Source organism: Gymnogyps californianus, chromosome 27 (assembly GCF_018139145.2).
Source record: "Gymnogyps californianus isolate 813 chromosome 27, ASM1813914v2, whole genome shotgun sequence".
Classification (NCBI taxonomy): Eukaryota; Metazoa; Chordata; class Aves; order Accipitriformes; family Cathartidae; genus Gymnogyps; species Gymnogyps californianus.
The window spans coordinates 6,364,004-6,385,037 of NC_059497.1; the positions used below are offsets into that span (position 1 = coordinate 6,364,004).

Sequence of the window (21,034 nt, forward strand, 5' to 3'; positions counted from 1 at the left end):
ACACCCGAGTGCCGTAACCACGGCTCGGTCTTGAGGTCTTGCATCAACGTGCCTGCTGGGCACTGGAAGGCAGCCTGGAGACCAGCCGCTCAGTGCTGGGAGCCCCAGACCTGGCGCGATGGGACTTTTCCCTGAAAAAAAGCCAGCCGTGTAATAGATCTTTGTCTGCATTTAATACAGAGATGCTACATAATAAACTCCAGCACCTTCCTGACATAATAAGTGTTCTCAGTGGGATCAATATACACATTGCAGAATCACTTCAGTTTCCTCCACACAGCCCAAGTAAGTCAGAGCTCTCGGAGTGTTTTTAGCACAAGTGTCTCCTTTCCAGGGCCCCGAGACCCAGACAAGTGTTTACAGTGCTCCAGTAGAGCCTTTGCCCCGGTTCTCTTGGACACAAATGCTCCTGACCACACTGTGAGAGCATCAAGGGTAACCAACATGGGTACAAACGGAAAGCTTTCTCCCCAGTATGTTTTTATCCACTGCTAAAGCAGGAAAAGACATAAACGTAAATCAACCTTTTACCTGTTGGTCTCTTACTTGTGAATGTATTAATCAGTTTTGTGATATTCACCTACACAGAAACAAGCTGCAATCTCAGTTATGCTGGTGTAAATCTGGACAGACTCCACTGAAGAGAGTGGAAATCCACTCCATTTACACCAGGGTAAGTGCAAGCAGCAGCTGACCCCTGGCAGGGAACCCCCTCCTCTTCCTTCCAGTGCAACACCCTTCTCAGCACCACGACGCCCAATTAACATCGACGCAAACTGGAGGAGGAGGCGGCTTCTTCATCCTGCAGGAGCGCCACATAATTTATCCCACATAAAAATTATCCCACTATTTTTATCCCAGGAAGACTCAGCCAGCTTCCAACACTCCGTGGCGAGACCCCTGTCTCTGATGCGGGGGTGGGCTGACGGAGACTTCGGTCCCAGCAAGCGGTGCCCGCAGGCTCCAGCTGAGCGCAGCGCACTGGAGCTGCAGCCCCCGCTCGAGTCAGCCCATGAACCGGGGCAGCAGCGCTGCATACGACCGCCCATTTACATGCAGCCAGGGCTAACGATCAGTGCAGATCTCAGCCAGGCAAGGGTTAAGGAGCCTCTGGGCTGAGAGGTAAAGGGCAAGGGGACAAAATCAGAGGCAAGCATTTTGGTCTGCTTCTCTCTATGAAGACGGAAATCAGAGAGGGTTAGAGCTTTCAGTCAAACACCACGGATGTCCTGAAGGATGACTTGCTGTCTGTCTCGACCAGCGGAGCTACCCTGTCTCTTGGGAAGTGGTGCCGCACAGTTCCGCAAAGATCTAGCTCAGCATCTTGTGGCGGTCGAAAACTGTCTTCCTCTGCTCCTGCACCTGGCGCTTCCAGCGCTGCTGGGCCCCCTCCACCCTCTCCAGCACCGTGTTGGCTCTAGCGCCAGACGGGGTCGGGGCTGCGGCCAAGGAGCGAGCATCCTGCAATGGAAAGAAACGGTGAAAGAGATCAAGGCATGCCCAGCCCGAACACAGAAGGTGGCAGCTCGACTGGGAGAAATTTCAACTGAAAGAGCAATTCAAGGCTTGAGCTGTCCTGACAAGGAACCTCATTTTCAGAGCTCCTCAACACCAGCCCCCCAACTCCAGCTGGAAAGCTTGCTCTTGGGGACCACCCATGGTAAAGTCACAAGTCCCCAGGAGAGGAACTGCACTAAGTCTAAACCTCTGCTGGAATTCCACTGCTAGGAGTCTGCAAGGAGCCGCACTGCTAAAGCAAACTGCATCTCCTCGCTGAAATTGGGCCAACAATTTCCGTCATCCTCGGCGCACTAGCTTACACAGTAGCTGTTCATCTGTTTCTCGGACGGTGCTGCAGGACTTCTGTCCAGCCCTGCTCTTCAGACCGCTCCAACCAACCACATTTACACTGCAGTCATGTCAGAAGGCCCCTTGGATGGGGATCCATCGTGGCACACAAACATCAAGGCAATCACAAGGCCTATCCCAAAGAGTTTACAGTCCAGCACACTGCAGTAAGATAAACCTTGCCTAATATCAGGCATTTACAGTGTGCACCTAGATCTAAATCTGAATTATTGCTGTGGAGCAGTGGAGCAAAAGCATACTTTTAGGATACAATTCATCTCCTCCTGCAGGACCTCCTTTTTTCAGCAGAGGGAGGTAATGGATAGACTATGCATGTCAGAGCAGCTACTCCTCACTTACATCAGTGTATGAAAGAATTGGGCCAAATAGCTTATACTTACAACAAAGTATAAACAGGACAGTCTGATCCAGTGGTTCTCTCAGACTAGGAAGGGAGAGTATCTTCAAACATTGCAGCTTTCCTTCTCAAAGCATGACTGAGCTAATCACTAGCATCCAGAGTCACCAATTGCTAGGGAAGGCCTCCTCACGAGTCTCCTCCTAGCAGCTGAGGGCCTGGAGCGGCAGCTGGGGCCGTGCTCGAGCACAGCCCTGGGGCTCCACCAAGGGAAGGAACTCAGCTCCAGGAGAGAGCTCTGCCTAGCACTGCGCCCCGCTAAACTGCGCACGTCTGAACCGAGAAAGCCACAGGGAAAGCTGTGTTGCAGAGCCACACGCTGCACTAACAGGCAGCAAGTCTTGGACAGCCCTTGCATCCCGCAAACAGAGCACGAGCTACAGATGCGATCAGGCATGAGAGCTAATGACTGTGCGTGCAGCCACTCCACTCCTCTACACTAGCCATCAGCTCTGCCTCCAACACTTCCTCTCTGAGAGACCATCCCAGCTCAGTCTCCTGTATTTCCCTACAAGAGAAGGGAAGCCTCAGGGGAAGCAGAAAAGATTTACAAGTCAGGGCGCTCTTGTTCTGAAATCCCCCTTGGAATCAGGCCTGATCATTCCCCCTAAAACACCACCTCTCTCCCAAGGGGAAGGATGTTGTACACTGGATGCTGAAATTGCATGAATTTCACGCAGCAAGAAATCTGTCCTCCCCCAAAATCTGTGTGTGTGTGTGTGTGTGAGAGAGAGAGAGAGAGAGAGACAGACAGACAGACAGACAGGCTGTCTCTTTGCTGCTGGGTCCTAATCTTCTTGCCCAAGATGTTGTATGCCAATGTGCCCCAAAAAGATGGGATCTGAGTGAAATTCTGCTCTGGGGAGAAGCACAAGGAACAAGAGCCTGGATACAACAGGGCCCAGCCCCAGAGCAGGGTCAAACAACAGTGCCTCAGAGGCTGAGCTTTTAAGATGCAAGCCCCATGCTTTAGCAAATAATTAAACCCATCCTTCCCTGGAAGCTGACCACCAAGTAACTACACCTAGGACACTGCACAAACAGGAACCTTTTGACTTTTGGTTTCATCTAGACGGACATACCAAATTCAGGCATTATAATACAAAACTTGTACTTTGAATATTTTCTTGTGCTTCAGCATGATCTGCACAGATTTGAGTCTAAACATTTACCTGTGATAAGTGCCCAAAAAGCAACACCACTGGTCCCACACTGGATCAGAGGGGACAAGCATGAAGTCACTCTGCTTCCCTGTCAGCCGTTCTCTTGTCACCCTGTCTTCACCATGACCGCAGCCACCCATGTGCACCCTGCATGCACCAGCAGCACAGCCTCACCTCGTTCTCCTCCTCATTGTGCAGGGGCTGGGTATAAGCATCTGGCTTCCGGATCAGAGGGTCCACCAGCACAAGGAAAGCCATGTAAAGCAGCAGTGCCCCCACCACAGACAAGTAAATGATGATGATCACCTGCAGTTAAGGACAGCACAGCGTAGTTAAGGATCAGTAGTGTAGGTAGGAAGCACCACAGAGACCAGGAAGCTCCCTTCACAGCTGCCTCTGATGTTTGATCTCTTCTCTCATTCTAATTTTGCTCACTAGAAAGTCTCTTGCACTTGCAGGAAGGCTGATGAGACGTAAGTGCCATCACTGCATAAATCGTGCCGATCTCCGCACTGGCCAATTTAGGACACGTGCTGCATGTGAAAGGAGACCAACAAGATGGGTCCCCGGTCAGAGGTGCTTGGCACTGTCACACATCCTCAGCAAGAAGACTGGGCTCCCGTGCAGCCTGCTCCTCGCTGCCAGGAGCCCTCCTGACTCAGACACGGTGCCCCTGGCACTACCACCATGTACTAGCTGTGATAGTTTTATTTTCCCTTTCTGGGCTCTTCTCCAGGAACTCACCAGTCTAGCTGTGCCTGGGATGGTGTGGCACGGCAAGAAGGAGCCAGGCACAGGGAGCAGACCTGCAATTACCTTGATGGTGGTGGTGCTGCGCTCCTCGTACTTGCATTCACACAGCAGGCAGTAGGCCTCCACATCATTCCCTGGCACCGGCATCGGCTCCACAACATGCAGGCAGTTGCTGCAACACAAAGAAACCAAAACCGGCAACAGGACAAGGTGAAACCAATGCTCTGTGGGAGGACGCTGGGGTGACTTTTTCTGTGTCCCAGCATTCCCATCAGGCTGATAATGCTGATCCAGTTTTAAGAGTTCCCCTCACAGCTCAGCTAGCCCAAAGTTCCTCCGACAGACTGTCGAAGTGCCTTCTGCAGAGATCCGGTCCAGGTGAAAGGGACTGGAGGGTACACCATACATCTGCTGAGAGCCGTGGCTTAAGAAATCATGCCTCCCAGATTCCTCAATCTCTGTTCAAAAAATGTCCCTTGCCTGGGTTGAACATCACCTACCAAAACGGCTGCCTCTGCAAATGCACAGGCAGAGAATTACTTCCTTAGCACCAGCTGGAAACTCCGGAGCGTTGGCTTTCATGGACCGACCCCTCAGGCTTCAACCCACAACTCACCAGTCCTTCTGCGACACATTCTTGTTGTAAATGTGCCCACTGATGTTCCGGTATGGGGGACAGATGCACTTGCAGCGGATGTCCTCCGAGCTCTGCAGAAGCAAGAGGAGACGGCATTAGTGAGTGAACACATGCGTACAGTTCTGCTGCCCTCACCAGCCAGGGGTGTGGGAAAAGGCAAAACATTCTCTAAGAGAGAGAGGACTTCACACCGTGTCTCTTCTTCCTGCGCTGCTTCTTTCACATCAATAACTTCACAGTTTTAAAAGGTCTTGAGCACCTCTGCTCCAGACACCAGGTACTTTTCAAACAAATTTTAAAACGCAAACTCTGAAACACAGCAGAAGGCAGGGCAGAAGCCACTGTCACGTATGTTCACAGCTCTACATATGGTCAACACACATCTGCTATAGCACTCCTTATCTTTGCAAACTTCCACAGAAAAACAGTTGCTTCTCTGCCATTTTTGTTTCTGTTGTACTACACACACGGTTCAGTGCTTGTGTCTGAAGCCGTTCACTCACCTTGCTGGCTTGTGCTGGAGGAGAAAGGATGCAGCACAGCAGCACGATCAGCAGCACGGAGCTCGTGCACTTCTGGGTGCACTGGGCAAACATCATGGAAGCCTGAGGAAACAAAAATTCACATCCAGGATAGAGGATCTCAGCTGAATGAAGCCAGAACGAGTTAGTTTGAGCTTTCTTTTTTGGCCCACTTGCCTCTATTTTGCCCAGGAAGTAGAAATTTATCCCTGAATCAAGGCTGATGCCAGTCAGAAACTCCTGGAAACACTTTACACAGATCCCAAGAAACACTCCTATCAAACACTCCTTCCACCATCCAGAGCCACACATCCAAACTACTACAGTCCTGCAAAAAATACTGCTGACTTCCTTACAATTTGACTTCTGCAACTCCACATAACCTCCTGTTACTCTCTTACTATTGTGGAGCTCTGCAACAGGTATTTTGCTGCTGACAGTTTTGTCCAGTAAAAGATACAGAACCAGGAAAACCACGGACAAAGAGTGGCCTGAAGAAATACACTGGGGCCTCATTGCTGTACTGTATAATAAATGTTAAATCATTCATCTTCTGGTACTCAAAGTTTTGCTTCTGAAGGCGTCAGCATATTTTCCTCTCTTGTGAGCCATGGAATATTTACCAATTCCTAAACCTCGTTTACCCCAAGATACCTGTTCAGTAAAATCCCAATTTTTAAAAATTATCTCCAGTTGCTAGCTTGGTGAATTCATTATGTGCCTTTTGCTACATATGCATAGATAAAGTCGTTCTAGAGACGTGTGTTTGCACAAATCCAAAAGAATATGAGTTCATTTTCTTTGCCACAAAAAGCAAAGTTAGTCTTAACAAGGCTGGCGTTCACATTCGCAACAGCAGCACGCTTGGAGACAGAAGGCACAGCAGGCCTCACGGTGCCACCTTGGGGAGAGCTCTGAAAAGCCACTTCAGCACAGCTTTATTCAGGGAAGGTAATTTACACCTTCATTAATCAGCTCCATACAGCACACGTAATCCCACAGCTAACTCCAGGTACTTATACTCTATTACCTAACATAATTCCATTAGTATTTACATCACTGGAATATTCTATCACCGTTTGCTTTATCTTATGTCAACACTCTGAAAATTAATGTTATGGATTACAAACACCAAGTTCCTCTCTTTATCTAAACAAAACACTAGCCACTTCTAACAAGCTGACCTGCCAAAAACCATCAAAAGGTATTCCAGTCCTATCAGCTTATCGCAGGATTTCTTAATCCTTTGCACCCCAGTTAGCAGAAACCTCCTCAAACAATGGTTCTCTCTTTGGAGACACCCTTGCACATCAGGGTTTTAGCTCTTCATCAAAAATGCTGGTTAACATCCGAGCTGCACAGTGCAAATTCCCCATTCTAAGTGGTTTTGGACTACTACTTGTTTGAATTTTTAACTCAACAATACAGCACACACCTAGAATTTAGTTTTAACCTGCTCAACTAAATTGAGATCATCCAAACAACTCCTAACTGTCATTTTTAATAAAAGCAGGGGAAAACGTGATATATTATACCATGGTAAACAGCAACAAAATAAAAATTTGGAACACCACCCAGACAGAGTCCACCCATCATGAACTGTAAAACACCAGCGGCCACACGACGGGCAATTTACACGTAGTTCTTTCCAAGTCTGACAGCACACGTTCAAAGGGGCACTTGCACACATGCCTTAAAGCTATTGTTTTCCAGACAATCAGCCAAGCTTACAGCAGCCATCTGTCTAAAAGCATCTGTATCTGGACCAAAACTCAACAGCGCTGTGAATGAGTGGAGGAGAGGGACTCACGTGTGGTTCAGGCCTCGGAGGTCGTGACTGAGGAGCGTGGCAGCTCCCAGGCATGAAATCCCCCCCAAAAGGAGGCCCACAGCACAACCGCACACACCCGCCCGGTGCCCCTTCTCCCTGGGAGCAACCCCAATAAACTCTTCACCTTTAACATCACCTGGAGCCCTTCTAAGACTAAATCTAGGACGGCACCGACGCGTTGCCCACCACCGCCCCACCCCGGGAGCTGTGCTCTAACCACCCCCGACACCGAACCGACCCACTGGCACCCCCGGTGCCACGCCAGGAGCGGGGCTTCCCCCGGCGGCGACCCCTCAATTCCTGCAGAAGGGCCGCGGATACTCAGCCCTCCAGGGGCTTCCACAACCCAGCTCCACCCCGCTCCAGGGGCCCGACCTCCCGGGATGCCTCCGGTAATCCAGGCCGCTGCCACCACCACCGGAGCGCCCCCACCCACCGAGCAACCGACCACCGGCCTCCCCCACAGCCCCGCCCCGGCAAGGCCCCTCACGGCCCGGGCCCCGGGGAGCAAGAAGCAGCGGGGAAGCGGAGCAGGGAAGGGAGGAGAACCGGCCCGGCCTTCCCTCAGCCGGCCCCGAGCGCAGCGCCCACCAGCCCTACCTGTCCCTCGACGCCGGCGCCGGCTCGCCACTCCGGCCCCGGCCCCTGCAAGCCCCGCCCTCACCCCGGTCCCTGCGCGCCCATTGGTTGCGAAGGGTGACGTCCGGTGACAGGCAGTACCTGCGGCCAGTCGGAAGGCAAGTCGCCCGGCCGGGTCCTGAAGAGCAGGTCCGCGCCCCCTTCCCGCCCCTCAGAGCTGAGGGGATGGGGTGGCGGGCGGGCGTCTGCCGGCGGTGATCGGCCCCGAGGCCCCGGCAGTGCCCGGGCGGCATCCCCATCGCCGGGCGGTGTTAGGCGGACCTGGCCTGGGGCAGCTCCCACCTGGCTCCCCCCTCGTCGGACAGGCCAGGCCGCCCCGTCTTGGGGCTGAGCCGCAGCAGAGCCCCGTTCTCCCTCAGAACAGAGGGCTCTCCCCTCAGCTGGCCTGGCACCATTCACACCAAAGGTGTTGCTGTGTCCATCGAAGGGGAAAACTCGGGCCACAGTGGTGCCCTTGGTTATGTTTTTTGGCTGACGCATGGTTATAAATGATACTCATGATCCTCTAGGCTCAAAGGCCGCGGGTCTGCAATCAACCTCTTGTATTAGAAACCAATGGCTCATTTTTGCTCCATCATTGTGCCAAGAAGAATGTTGTGCCTTTCCAAGGCCATGGGGTCTTGTGTTTGCCCAAAGAGAACATTTCTGAGATCTGGCCCTAAAAGTATCTCGGTTTTGCCCCATTTTCTGTGGCCGCACCCTTAACTTCAGGCGTGCAAATAGCCTTGGCCTTGGCCCTGCTCCTGTGGCGGCTCCCTGGGAAGCTCCAATTGCTTCTCCGCTCACTCCGGCATTTTGCTGATTTACCTGAGCTCTGTGTCTGTGGTGCTGGATAAAGTCAGGATCTAATTCTCTTTCAGGTAAAAAGCATCCATTGATGGAAGGGGCAAAAAAAGAGACCCAAACCTCTGGTTTAACTTCTTGAAACCTTGCGGCTGGTGGCTGGAGCGGCTGTGCCTCACCTGGGGTGGGCCTGGGCAGGAGGAGGCATTTCTGGGCTGTGTCTGTAGTGATGGGGCTGCTCTGTGCAGCACTGCAGCCCCGTGCCGCCTCGGTGGTAAGGAGCTGTCTGCAATGAATGCTGTGTGGAGCCATGGCCCGTCGTGGGAGGGTTGTTTCCAGTCCTGACAGAGTTTGCTTGTTTGATGAAAATAAAAATGAGAAGACTAAGGTGAGATATATTCAGCCAGAAATATGTGTAAATCAGAGGGGAATGTCTGTCTGGTGTAGATAGTTTTAACTTTCTAAAAAGGAGTAAATTGATTGAGACTGGTTGTTTTAGGGTTTGTAGAATGTATAGACTGTGGAGAATGCCAGCCTTTAAAGTGTCCCACACTGCTCCATGCACCCAGCTGTGGGAGTTACTGATGTAAAAGCGTTTTCTCACCCCATTGCTGTAATGTGTAAAATCCTGACCCTGCCACGGCTGCATTCCCCCCACACTCAGCAGGAGTCTGTTACGGGACCGTGGCCTATGTCAGCTGGACTGATCCAAGGAAATATTCCATGACAATAATCCCGCGTATTAGATGCACAATGGACTTCTAATTCCTTCCTCCTACTCCAGTGTTGCTGAGCGGAAGAACCTCTTTGGTGCTAACTTGCGGATCTCACTTCAGAGCAGAACCTTAGGCCTGGCTGCGGGACACCGTCAATGTTGTGAAATGACTGAGTTTTTACAGGTTTAAAAGCCAGATGACCATGGGAATTTTATGTTACCAACTTTCCCCGCATGATTGGTGAGGAGGTATTTTTATCTTCTCCGACATGCCTGTCGTCACAGCAGTCTGTTTTTCTGTGTTCTTTTGCAGCCCAAATGCACATCTCACTGCTTCTTGTGGGGCTGGAGTAAGCTGGATAGACACCTGGAGGAAGCAGCCTGAACTGGTGACAAGACACTGAGCAATCCCCTTGGAGTAAGTAAAGGAACAGCCTGGGCAGCTGAGACACCGAATGCAGGGATCAGGTTTTTTAGGTGAGTGCCTCAAAGACAGAGCTAACAAATACAAGATGAGCTTGAAAGTTGCATTTCAGTTTCAAGTCCCTTTTTGAAGAGACTGGTTTTTGATTCCTTCGAAGGGAGGGTTAGCTGTGTGTGCATTTCCTTCGTAGTTACGGGAGGAAGGTCTCCCACACAACACCTCCAGGATACCGTTTTCTGTTCCTTTTCTTGCTGGCTTTCCCCCTGCCCAGCAGCCTTTTTGTCTGTCCTGGGTAACTCGGACGCAGCAGGCTCAGTTATCTTCTGGATGTCATCCCTGTTGCTGTGTTTAAAGCCCAGCGGCAGTGGAAAAAGAGAGAGTTTGGCTGGAGGGAGCAGGATTTGCTGCTTTATTTCTCCCTACCTGTTGCTCAGCCTTGTCCTCATTCATAAGTGCACCACTATACAGATCCAACAGATGTGGTCATGTTTCCTGAATTTCTCGGTGTGCTGAATGCAGGTCCCTTCAAAAATCTAGCTCCAGTAGTGGGTCCTGAACCCTTAGAGATCTTGCCCTGCATTCCGAGTAATTTGGGTTGATGTTAGCCACTGAAACTGGCCTGCAGAGATCTGTGACTTGCACAGTGGTCTGGCAAGAGGCTTCATCGTACTTTGGAGACCGCAGGATTAGCAATGACTTTGTGGGGCTGTTATTCCCGATTTCTGCCTCTCCCTTTGTTGGCAGCAGACAGGTGAGAGAGGTGCCTCAGAGGAGCTTTCCATAGGTAGTGTCCTGGGAATAGAGGCCAAACACAATCCATTCGGCATGTAGGGAGAGGGAATCGGAGATCAGCATAAGAAACAAAGAAACACAAATATGTAAAAGAGGGGAAATATGTCAGGCATCGCTGTTAATGCCCCGAACTCTCCCCTTACCGATGTAATTAGTCCTTACTGGTATTCGTGGTGTCAGCTTCTGAAGGACAGGTGGCATTTTTGTTAACATGACTGGTGGCTAAGGACACACAAGAACAGCTTGTCCTTGTGCTTCTGGAAATGGGTGTTAGCGACTACACTGTAAACCTTCTTCCGGCACAACGATGGGGTCACATCAGCTGCCAGATATTTAAAGGGCAATTTATTTTAAATTGTAAACAAACAGATTGACTGGTAAATATCCTGGAGATACATCCTACCATTATAAAAGGCATCCTATAATTCAGGGAGAAGACACTTTGTTCTTCACCTGCAACAAAATGATCTGGTCTTCGTATTAAGCACAAAATGAAATTTGCTCACAAAATGCTGTCAGAATTGTAAACTGACAAGAGAGGACGCAAGGGTGCTTGGGCATTGGGCCAACCTCCCTGAGCTCTCTTCTTTGCGCAGGATGGTTGGTTAGACCAAGGAATAGCAATTCTTCTTCTCTTTTTGCTGTCAGCTCCCTTACAACGCCAAGGAAGTGGCTTCTGGTGACATGCCTCAGTTTCCTCAATCAAATGGTATTCAGCAGCGCTATAGGGTTTCTGTGAGGGTGACTGAAGAACTTGTGAGGATCACAAGAACTGCTTGTGAGGGTGCGTTAAGATCTCAGCGCGAAAGACCCGACGATCTTAAAAAGACACATAGAAGCCTCATAGAGATTTCTGAGCATATGCTAATGGACAAACATTGTCAATCACCGGCAGGAGCAGCTGGTGTGTGCGTGGGGGTTGACAGAAGATGTGGCTTTCCCAGCACGCTGGACTCTGATAACCTGGGAGATACAGTGTCAGTATGTGTCCTTCGGTCATGCACAGACAGGCTGGCGTAGTGAAGGACCCTCTGTCAAGCATGACCTCCCATGGGATGAACGGGGTAGAGAACAACCATTAACGTAACAGCCATGGAAGGACAAATCTGGACCATGGAATTTGGTATTGGGTCTCATGGCTCACAGCTGTGCAGCAATTGCTCACTCACACCTTGAAGTGTGATGGTGAGGGGACTCAGCGTTGGCAGCGGGATGTCTCTGGGGCAGCGAGGGGGAGGCAACCCAGACACGGCGTATGTCCCAAAGGGACATACGCTTCTCCACCTTAGTTGCGTTTAACCATTTTGTAGGCCGCTTCTGCCCCTAGATTGGAAACCATTTCCAGTCTAAATATTCACAGTTTACCAACAGGACAGCTGAGGAGAGAGGCCTTGTCTAAGTTCACCCAAGCTTCTTGTAGTGCTAAGACTAGAAGAGAGAGCTGCTACACACCAGGGCAGTGCTCTAGCCACTGGTCCGCACTGCTTCCCTCTGCTTGAGTTCAGTGTGCTTTCCCAAGTAAAGAACAGAGGCCTTGTTAGAGGGAAAAGGGAATTCTCTGGGGCCAGAAGTATTTTTCAAGAGCCGATGCTCTGTCCTGGAGCATGGGAGCCTGTGTGGTGATGCAGCCCTACTGTGAACCACACAGGAGCTTGAGAAGTAGCCTCATCTGGTGGAGCTGCCATCTGAAGGGGTAGAGGAAAGCACTCGTATGAAGTTGGGGCAGACAGAGACTTTGCAGAGCCAGACACATAACTGTTTTTCATCTTCTAAGACACCAGTGTACAGCACTGCCTACGGAGGTGGCGCTTACAGCACATTTGGGTATATAGATGTCTGCGAAGCATCAGTGACACCCTTCCTGCTATCCTCCCGCTAATGTGTGTGTGATGTGGGGGAAGAGGGGAAGGAATAAGATCAGGCTGGGTGTGATAGATCATGTTTGTGAGACTGAGCAGCTGCAGCCTCTGGTGACAGTCCTCTGCTGTTTGGTTGCTTTGCACCCATCTCTGCACTGTGCGGGCTTCCCTGTAAGTCTCCTCCTGACTTGGCAGAGAAACACTGCAGTTGGCACTCTTTTCTGTGACATCTGGTTCAGCCAAAAATAAGTTTCTCCAAGATTTTTGATGGAATGGCATGAAACATTGGAACATTTAGGCCTAAGTGTATTATTGGCATCAGGCCTGCTGTGGCTCAGTTTTACCTTCTAAGGTCATGCTCCTGCTGGGCTGCAGTCATCCCAGCCCACCTCACGCTGTGATCCGCTCCTGTAAGCTTGGACAGCTAAGAGCTGTCGAGCTGGGCTGATAAGTCAGGGATCCCTCCTTCTGTTTCAGAGTGGGGGAAAATACTTCACATGAGACCAAGGAACTCTCTCCTGCCAGAGGTCGCTGCTATGGGGGCAGTTTAAAGCCAAGTCCCCGTGGTTTGGAAGGGTTGCTTGGTGCTGTTTTGGGAGCAGCAGTATTGGACCAGGTGTCTCAGCCCTCTTCCAACTTACACAGCTGGGGCTTTGTTTCCCTAAAAATTCCCAAGTCTCAACTGGATACAGGATTTGTCGTCTTCTGACCTGCCACGCTGAGCCGCTGGTAAACAGCTGCTCTGTTTTGGAAATGATAAAGTGATTTCTGTGGAGACCCCGGGGGAGAACGAATTTCCAGTGTGTGAAAGGGCTGGTGGGACTGGGAGGGGGCTGTGGTTAAAGGATACCATCTGTATTTGGCTCTCTTGGAGCCGGGTGGTCTCCAGAAATGTTAGTAGCAACTTGGAGAAATGATTCAGTTGCATTTGGAGGAGGTAATTTTCAGTGTAAGTAAACTATATGCTCAGTTTCTCTGGCAAAGAAGAGAATGCAAAAATGTTAAGAAGTGGGCAAGTTCCCTCAGTACAACCCAAATGCTGTGCCTTCTCAGCTGTGCCATCAGCTTTTCATTTGGGAGTCCCCAGATGGGCCATCCCTGTGCATCCATCAATGCGGATGGGAGTTTTGCCTCTCACTTCAGGGCTGAGCCTCAAGGAGGAGGGCAGTAGAGGCTCCAGCTACAGTAGCTTGTCATCTTCTGTGTGGACCAGCACTAGAGAGGGCTGAGAGGGTTTGTCAGTGGGTTTTGCAGCTCTTGGAAAAGGGACAGGGAGTGATCATAAGCCTTTTATTGCTATATTACTTGGAGGAATTCAGATGTAAGCCAGAAAAGCAAGCACTGACATGCAGGTGGGAAGCTCCTGAAGGCTCCCCATATGACACTGGTCTCTTTAATACAAGTACATAAGTACATCTATATGGCATCACATCAGAACATCTAGCCAAACAGCCTGCTTCTCTCTTTGTGTGGTAGCGATGCGTAGGGCAGGGTACAAGAGCCGTGCTAGTGTACAAGGATTCACTCCCCGGTTTGCCTCACAGGTCCATCTGTCTGTGTCTTAGGAACTTCCTGAACCAAAGACCATGGGCTCATTTTAGTATTTAATAGCTGCTTGATGAACTTTCCTCAGAGAACAGGAGTGTAGGCCCGATCCACTGTTGCCTCCACAGCTTTTGTTGTCAGCTGTAGTGGAGTACATATATTTATGATCAATTCTAGTGACATATTACAGTCACATGATGTCATCGGCAGTCACCCCAGCTGTGCTGAAATTAACCCAAACTGTTGTATTTCCAGCTGGGGGACTCCTATCCGTGAGGGACTGCCTGTGGTGTGGGATTTCCCTGTACGTGATCTTTTCAGGTCAGACTTGCTCCCCAGGAGGCAGTGACACTTCCATTAGAAAATATTCCATCCTGTCTAAATTAATCTTTTTGTTGCTAATCTTGGAAGTAATACGATAGCCGTGTGGCAGGCAGTGCTCTCATCACACATGTAGGTTGTATTAAAAATAGACTTTAAAAAATAATTTCTTGGGCCCTTTTAGAATGATCCTGGACCTTTGTCAAGAGAACTCCATGCTTTTCCTCCCCCATCATTCCTCTCTCCTTGGAATCCTGCTTCCCTTACATCTTTTCAGTTAGCCTTGCTTGCTGCCATAGATATTATTTCTCATATTATATTTCACCTTCCCCCTCTTCATGTCCCACTGCAGGCACTGAACAGGACAATCCCTCGTCCCAGTCTCAGCAGGACGGGAGGGGATAATGTTGCTGACAGAAGACTATACGAGGCAATTAACAGCTTTTACCAGCAAGTAGACACTTGACTGGAAAGCAGGTTATTCTGTACTTGTCAAAGAGCCTCCTGCTTGGAAGGGAAGACCAAAGAGGGCCTGGGCACAGAAGCTGCTCTGCACTACTGCTACAGTGGCTTTCTGCTTGGTCAGGATTTTTTCAAGAGTAGGTTCCAAGTGGAATTTTTTGACAGGAGTGGCATGTGCAAATGTGACACATCACCACTGAATGCTTCCACATCACCGAGACCTGCGCTGGATTGTTCTGGGCTTTTGGCTCTGTGCAACAAATGGTCCCATGAGCAGTAGGAGTGAGCCAAAAATCCTGTTTCCCTCCGTTGCTCTTTTGGGCTCAGTGAAAAAGGGGTGTGTAATGCAGAGCAAGATTCAGCCTCTGGCTGTACGAGTAAAGAAGGTCTGTGGAGGGAGGTACACGCCCTTTCTATGGAAACATGGGTGATCTGCACTGCTGGGACTTGCAGACCACTAAGAGCAGCCTTTGTGCAGAGAGACAGAGATGGGGGCTGCTGTGCCAGAAGGTGTTTGGTGCAACACTGGAAGATACTGGTAGGTTACTGGAAGGTGCTGGTAGGTAGGTGGTGGTGTCCTGCTTCAGAACACACTGGCAGTGATAGAAAGGCTGACACCAAGGTCAGTGAGCACTGCGCCACACATCCCAATCATCTCCTGAACCTCGCCATCGGCTCAGCAGTCTGCTGCAGGGATGCGGGGTCTCCTCTGGAGCCTTGCTGCAGGCATTGGAACAGTGCGGGCCTGTGCTCCTGAGGTGGCAGGAGAGCTGGAGAAACGCCCAGAGCCAGTCTGCTCTGGAGGGAGCTCTGGATTGATTAGTGATCCGCCAGACTGCCCCAGCCTTGCAGGGTCAGGCCTCTACTGCCTAGCGCTGTGTTGTTTACTTACCACGAGCTCCCTCCAAACGTATGCCCTAGCCTAACAGTTATCTAGTGGGTGGCAGTGTACATCCCCTGTTCCTCTTCCAGTTGGCCCTATTTATAGATTTCAAATGTTGGCAGGTAGGGGAAGTGAGACATCTGAAGTATGAGGGACTGTCACCGAGAAGGCAGGGATATTTATCTGAGTTGATGAAACTTCTTGTCATTGCACAGTATTAGGAACTCTGCACATGTGTTCCGAATCATCATTTCCAGGGCATTGGTGGGCTTGTTATTCAGGACAGAGCAAACAAAATGTTGTTAGAGTGGGAAGAGAGATTTCTACCTGAATAAATTATACCCAGTTATCACCACCTGGATGGCAGTCACACGCCAGGAAATTTCTCCTGAGGGCTAAGATAACATCTCTCCCTTTATATTTCAACAGTCCGATCTCCCAGAGCAGTATCGTTTGCACACAGTGCAAGCTGAGGGAAGGCCCACTCAGCTGCATGTCAGATGGGCAGAAATCTCTCCCTGGTGATTTCAAGACAGTGGAGAGTGTCTCCATTATTGCCCCCATTCCTTCTTTTGTCTTATCTACAGAAAGTTACTGCTGGTGACGTGCAGTTGCTCAGCAGGAACCTTTGCTGCTTGCTGTTCAGTGGTTGGTTCCTCCAGGCTCTTGGAGAAGGGCCCTCGGTGTGCTGTGAGACCCCTTTAGATCTCTGTAGGTCTTCTACCTCAAGTGCAACAGAAACAGGGAAAATTCTCCTGAAAACTGATCTTGCTGCGATGGGCAGATTTCACAGTCCCTTCCCAGTCTTGATGACTCTTTCCTTGTTGGGGAATACTCATGACTGGTAATACAGGGATGGCCAGATAGTCCATAGGAGTGGTGGCCAGGTCTGCAGGGTGTCCCAGTGGCAGGGATTACCGTTGCATTCACAATAACCAGCTCGTATTGGTGCAGAGAGCTGCAATCCTATAAACCACTGCCATTTTTTCTGCTTGCTCCCATGACAGAGAACTTGCCTGCCAAAAATACCTTAGCAGGTACAGCTCTAGAAAAGTTCAGGCTTGGACTAGAGAATTCCGAAGTCCCTTTCCTTCTGTGATTCTGTGTTTTACGACACACATGATTCAAGGCATTGTACAGGGACCAGTGACCAGCATAACACTACTCTGTAGATGTCTTTTCCAGAAGTGATTTATTTCAAACCCAAGGCAGGTAATACTTGAGTGTCTCTGCAGACTCATCTCCTGTTTGCCCAAAAGCAATCTCATACCACTCACGCCAGACAGATAGTGGTAAGGCAGGCATGCACACCTTGAACACTCGCAACCCAGGCAACCCGCAGCCCAAGTGGCCCCGAACAGTGCTACCGTCACCATCCATCACAGCTGCTGACGACAGCCCAGCTGGCTGAATGTGTTCTCTTGCTCCCCGAGACTCAGGAGGCCTCTGCCACAATTTAGAGAGCTAGGGCTGGAGTAACAAAGCAGCTGGAAAAGAAAGGGACTTGATTTCATTGCTTTTTCTTCTCCTTTCACAAATATTTCAGTGCAGATGCTGAGTACCTTTTAATTCACATTAATTTGCCTATATGTGCCATTTCTTCCAAAGTCAGTCCCTTTTTGGGGGTCCTTAGGTCTCTCCGCAGGGCTGAAGAGCTAGATTCTGTGTGTGTACAGTCCTGTTCTGGGGCAGAGAAATGAATTTATTCACCCTCCTCAAAGGGCTGGTGAAATACCTTGGTGCTGGTCACTCATCTGAGCGTGACCAGGAGCTGGAAGGAGCCAGCTGGCAGGATGTTAATGGCAGCATTAGTTTGTACTCTGAAGAGGCCAGAGAAACATGGCACCAGATCAAACCAGGGATCCATGTCCTCCAGGATCTCACCTCTCCCAGTACCCAGAGTGGTGGCCATCATTCTGCATGCTCCTGGAGGAGAGGCTGCCCTGACCTCCAAGCTCTTCTTCTCTTTTGTGCAAGTCCTGCAGGGCAGTAGTCCCCACCCACCCATTAGTCCCAGCCCCTTGGAGATCCTGTTCAGGTCACCCTTTGTGTGCTGCCCAAACAGGCTGCCAAAAGCTGCAGTCACATGTACAAAGATTGAAGGCAGTGCCGAGGAGCGCTGCAGCAGGGAAGGTGGGTTCATGCTTCCCCTGAAACCTTTTTTTCTGAGCGTGATAAAGCTGAAAGCTCAAATGGGCTCTCAGACCTGACTGGACAGTGGATGGCTGCAGTAGGAGCCATCTTCATAAAAGTTAATTGAGGCTATGAGATCCAGAGTGTTGAAGGGACAGTGTACACCTAGTGTTTTATCCTGAATTGCTTTCTTGCAGAGGAACATTCCACTGATCAGAAAATCAGACTACCTTCTTTGTGTGCTAGTTTAGGCTCTGGGAGGTGAGCCTGCTGAGACAGCAGATGCAGAGACAGCGGTTAGTGCTTCAGCCAGGCTCAGCTTTCCTTGTCCAAATGTGAGGCCATAACAGTGGTGATGGGCAGATGGAGGGAAAGGGACCTGAGGAAGCAGAGGGGAGAGTGGGTGTGTGCCCCTTCTCCGCAGCCTTCTCCCACTGCAAAGGTGTTTATCCTAATGACAAGTGCTGTGGTCCTTTCATAACTGCTGCATTAGCAGAGGATAAAGTAGCACTTAATGGGAGCAGTCTCCCTCATGAAGTATGATTGAAAAGGTCACCGAGGTGGAAGGGAAAATATTTGCAGCAGGCTGACATAAGCCTTGGCTTCTGATTGACAACAGGTGTATATTTTATGGGCTGCCCTCCCCATCCAGCATTTTTGCTGCCCTCCCCTCCTTCCATGTATTGGCTCAGTGTTTTGCAGCGGCGCCATGGAGCATCTGCTGAACTCAGTGGGTGGCAGACAGGGGGAATACAGCCTGGCCGCAGAATTCAGGGAAAAGGTGATTTGAGGCCAAGTGTTGACTTCTGAATTAGCGAAAGCAAGGGAGTCAGGCGAGGTGTAAACAAAGCTTTCTTGTGAAACTACTCCAAACTGAATTGGTAGGTTGACCGTGGCTGGGCTGTTCACTTTAGTGGCACAATAAATAGCTTTATTCCTCAAGGCTACTGATTTTGCTGGGTTTTGTCTCTCCCTTCTGCTGGCCCTATGGTGGATTTGCTGAAATGAGTTTGCTGGGTCTCAGCCACCCTACATTTTGAACACCCTCAGTTTGTCCAGGCCAGCTGAAATCTTACTACTGCCCCTGGCAAGCCTGTCCCTGAAGTCACGGACACATACTGATCGCTGTGCATGTCTTCTCACCCTACTCTCTTGCTGCTTTTGGTGTCCATCTGTCTTATATGGTTTCATTTGGGAGAATGCAGGGTATTCAATCCAGGCCAAATTGCTGGTGACAAGCTAATTAAAGATCTAGCAAGAGAAGAGTAGCCTAATGAGGGAGAAGTGGGAGGAAGGGCAGTTTGCCAGGACTGTGCTGTGACACTATCACTTAGTGGAGCTAATTGTGTGTCGTAATTGATGGTTCAAGGGAGCTATTCACCACACAGACTGTAGGGCAGAGTAACAGAGACCTCCTTTGATGGCGTGTTCTGAAAGGCTGTGATGGGATCACAACTTCCCAGGTCCAGTTCTTCTTCTACGGTGCCAAGTAAATAGCTTTAACATGGAGTTACGCTGTCTTACGCCATTGTAATAGGTGATCTGGAAAGCATGCTACAGCCATGTCAGTGGAGAGAAAAAGCCTAGAGCAGGAATGACATCTTCTCAGGGCTGCTAGTGGTCATGCTGAAGGTCATGTGCTACCCAGCAGCCCTGATCATGAGCCCGTTCACCTTCCTGCAGTGTACAGTGCACAAAGAATAACGATCAGTGTGAAAGGGAGGTGGATTCTGGCACTGTCTGGAGTAGATGCTCTGCTGGACCATTTCATTAGGAACGCGTGTGCTGGGAACTCGCGGGGTAACGTGGGGCTGACTCGCAGGGAGTCAGCGGCAAATGGCCAAGTCACAGCAGCGTGAGTGAGGTTGCTGACAGAGCTGCATAGCAGGACACTGGTCTCAGTGCCCCACCCTGTGTCTGCTTCTCCCACTTCATCCAAATTTGTCAAAGCGAGGCACTCCTTCACCTCTGGGGGATGCTGGAGCGTGAGGAAAAGCTGATTTATGAGTATGAAGAGACTTCTATTTGGTTTTGCTTCCTGGCTACTGTTTCCATAATGAGTTTCCTTTCTGAATGGTGGCACTGAGATTCCTTTGATTCACAACCAGATGAGTCAGTGCATCTCACCAAACATGGAGAAATGAATCAGAGAGCCTCCAGATCCTCTCTGTAGCTCTGAAAGGGACTGTGGACTGTAGAATGGTCGTGTCGGGTCTTGTGTGTTTTGTCCTGCAGTCTGGAGAAAGATATTTCTAGTAGTTACCTCAGGAATGCTCATTTCTAATGTTAAACAAATCATGCAGTAGGAAACAGTGTCATCCAGGAAGCAGTCTGGGGATTCATGGTCCAGCAAAATGTTCTTAACCAAAAGGCACGGTACAAGTACTGTTGTTGTTGTAGCAGTTGTGTTTGGCACAGGCCTCTGCCAGGGAGATCTATTTGCAGAAGGAGCTCCTGCCCTTGAAGCCAAGTGCCCAGGGGTGTCAGTAGGTGCATACAGCCACATTCACACTGTCCTCCCTGCAACTGCGACCTCTCCTCACAGCTTCTAAAATTCCTCTCACCAGGGGGTTTATTTCCTTATTATTGACACCTGTTTGGACAGGCAGATGCGCTGACCACTTACAGAGCCACTAGAACTGAAAGCTTTTATGCATAACTATATCAAGAGGTGTTAAAACTGGCCGTGTGTAATTTATAGTCTGCAGCAGGGGACTCAGCCCACTAGATACAGCATGCTGGAGCATTAGCTCTGCTGTCAGCTCAATTGTCAGACGGATGCCAAAGGAGGTGGAGTGGATACTCTTTGAGTCACAGCTTTCCGCATTCTTGATCGCAAGTCAGCAGAGTCATGAACCCTAAGACAACTGTTGTGATTCTTAGGCCCTGAAGCACTCAGCAGGTCCCAATAAAATGCTCTCACACAGACATGTACACAAATACATACACAGACATCTGCACACCAAATGATGCAAGAATCATCACTATGACTGGCAGAGGAGAAGACAGACACACAAAAGTGGTATTTCTGTCTGGATGAAATACCAATCTGTGATTTCTACCTAAAGGATATGGAGGTCTTGCTAGCAGGTAGGAAATGGGACCTCCTGTTCTAAGGGCTTCACTGGCAGGGATGTTGGTAGCACGTAAAGCTTGTGTAATGCTGCCTTGTTAGTTCAAATTAGTGCACTGTCTTACTTTAAGCTTTCTTCATTGCCCTACTGCTGGCCTGATAGCTGGGTGCCCTATCATGCAGTGCACAAAGTTCACTGTAGTTTGGCTATTGAAAGAGAACGCCTAGGGGTAG

At 49.9% G+C, this 21,034-nt stretch overlaps 1 protein-coding gene across 3 annotated transcripts; it reads right to left on the reverse strand.

Annotated features, from left to right (window-relative positions):
* Positions 1-154: 154 nt before the first annotated feature.
* TMEM9 (transmembrane protein 9) lies at positions 155-7,782 on the reverse strand. Of its 3 annotated transcripts, none has more exons than XM_050911310.1 (6): positions 7,772-7,782; positions 5,323-5,424; positions 4,799-4,890; positions 4,246-4,354; positions 3,604-3,735; positions 155-1,461 (listed from the first exon to the last, which is right to left on the reverse strand). In XM_050911310.1, exons 2-6 carry the CDS (start codon positions 5,416-5,418, stop codon positions 1,312-1,314), a joined length of 579 nt encoding a protein of 192 aa, XP_050767267.1. In that variant the 5' UTR covers positions 5,419-5,424; positions 7,772-7,782; the 3' UTR covers positions 155-1,311. The 3 variants fall into 3 exon arrangements, with proteins under 3 accessions (XP_050767267.1, XP_050767266.1, XP_050767265.1); XM_050911309.1 differs by lacking the exon at positions 7,772-7,782 and adding an exon at positions 7,151-7,249; XM_050911308.1 differs by lacking the exon at positions 7,772-7,782 and having other exon boundaries at positions 5,323-5,690.
* Between the last annotated feature and the right edge of the window lie 13,252 nt (positions 7,783-21,034).

What these genes read in the sequence shown, in the direction of transcription:
- TMEM9 (XM_050911308.1), bottom strand. Translation starts at nt 5,652, where the DNA reads ATGTGTGGCTCTGGATGGTGGAAGGAGTGTTTGATAGGAGTGTTTCTT. An exon ending in AATGTGTCGCAGAAGGACTG is followed by an intron (nt 4,355 to 4,798) that starts GTGAGTTGTGGG and finishes TTTGTGTTGCAG; the next exon opens with CAACTGCCTGCATGTTGTGG. An exon ending in ACAATGAGGAGGAGAACGAG is followed by an intron (nt 1,462 to 3,603) that starts GTGAGGCTGTGC and finishes TTTCCATTGCAG; the next exon opens with GATGCTCGCTCCTTGGCCGC.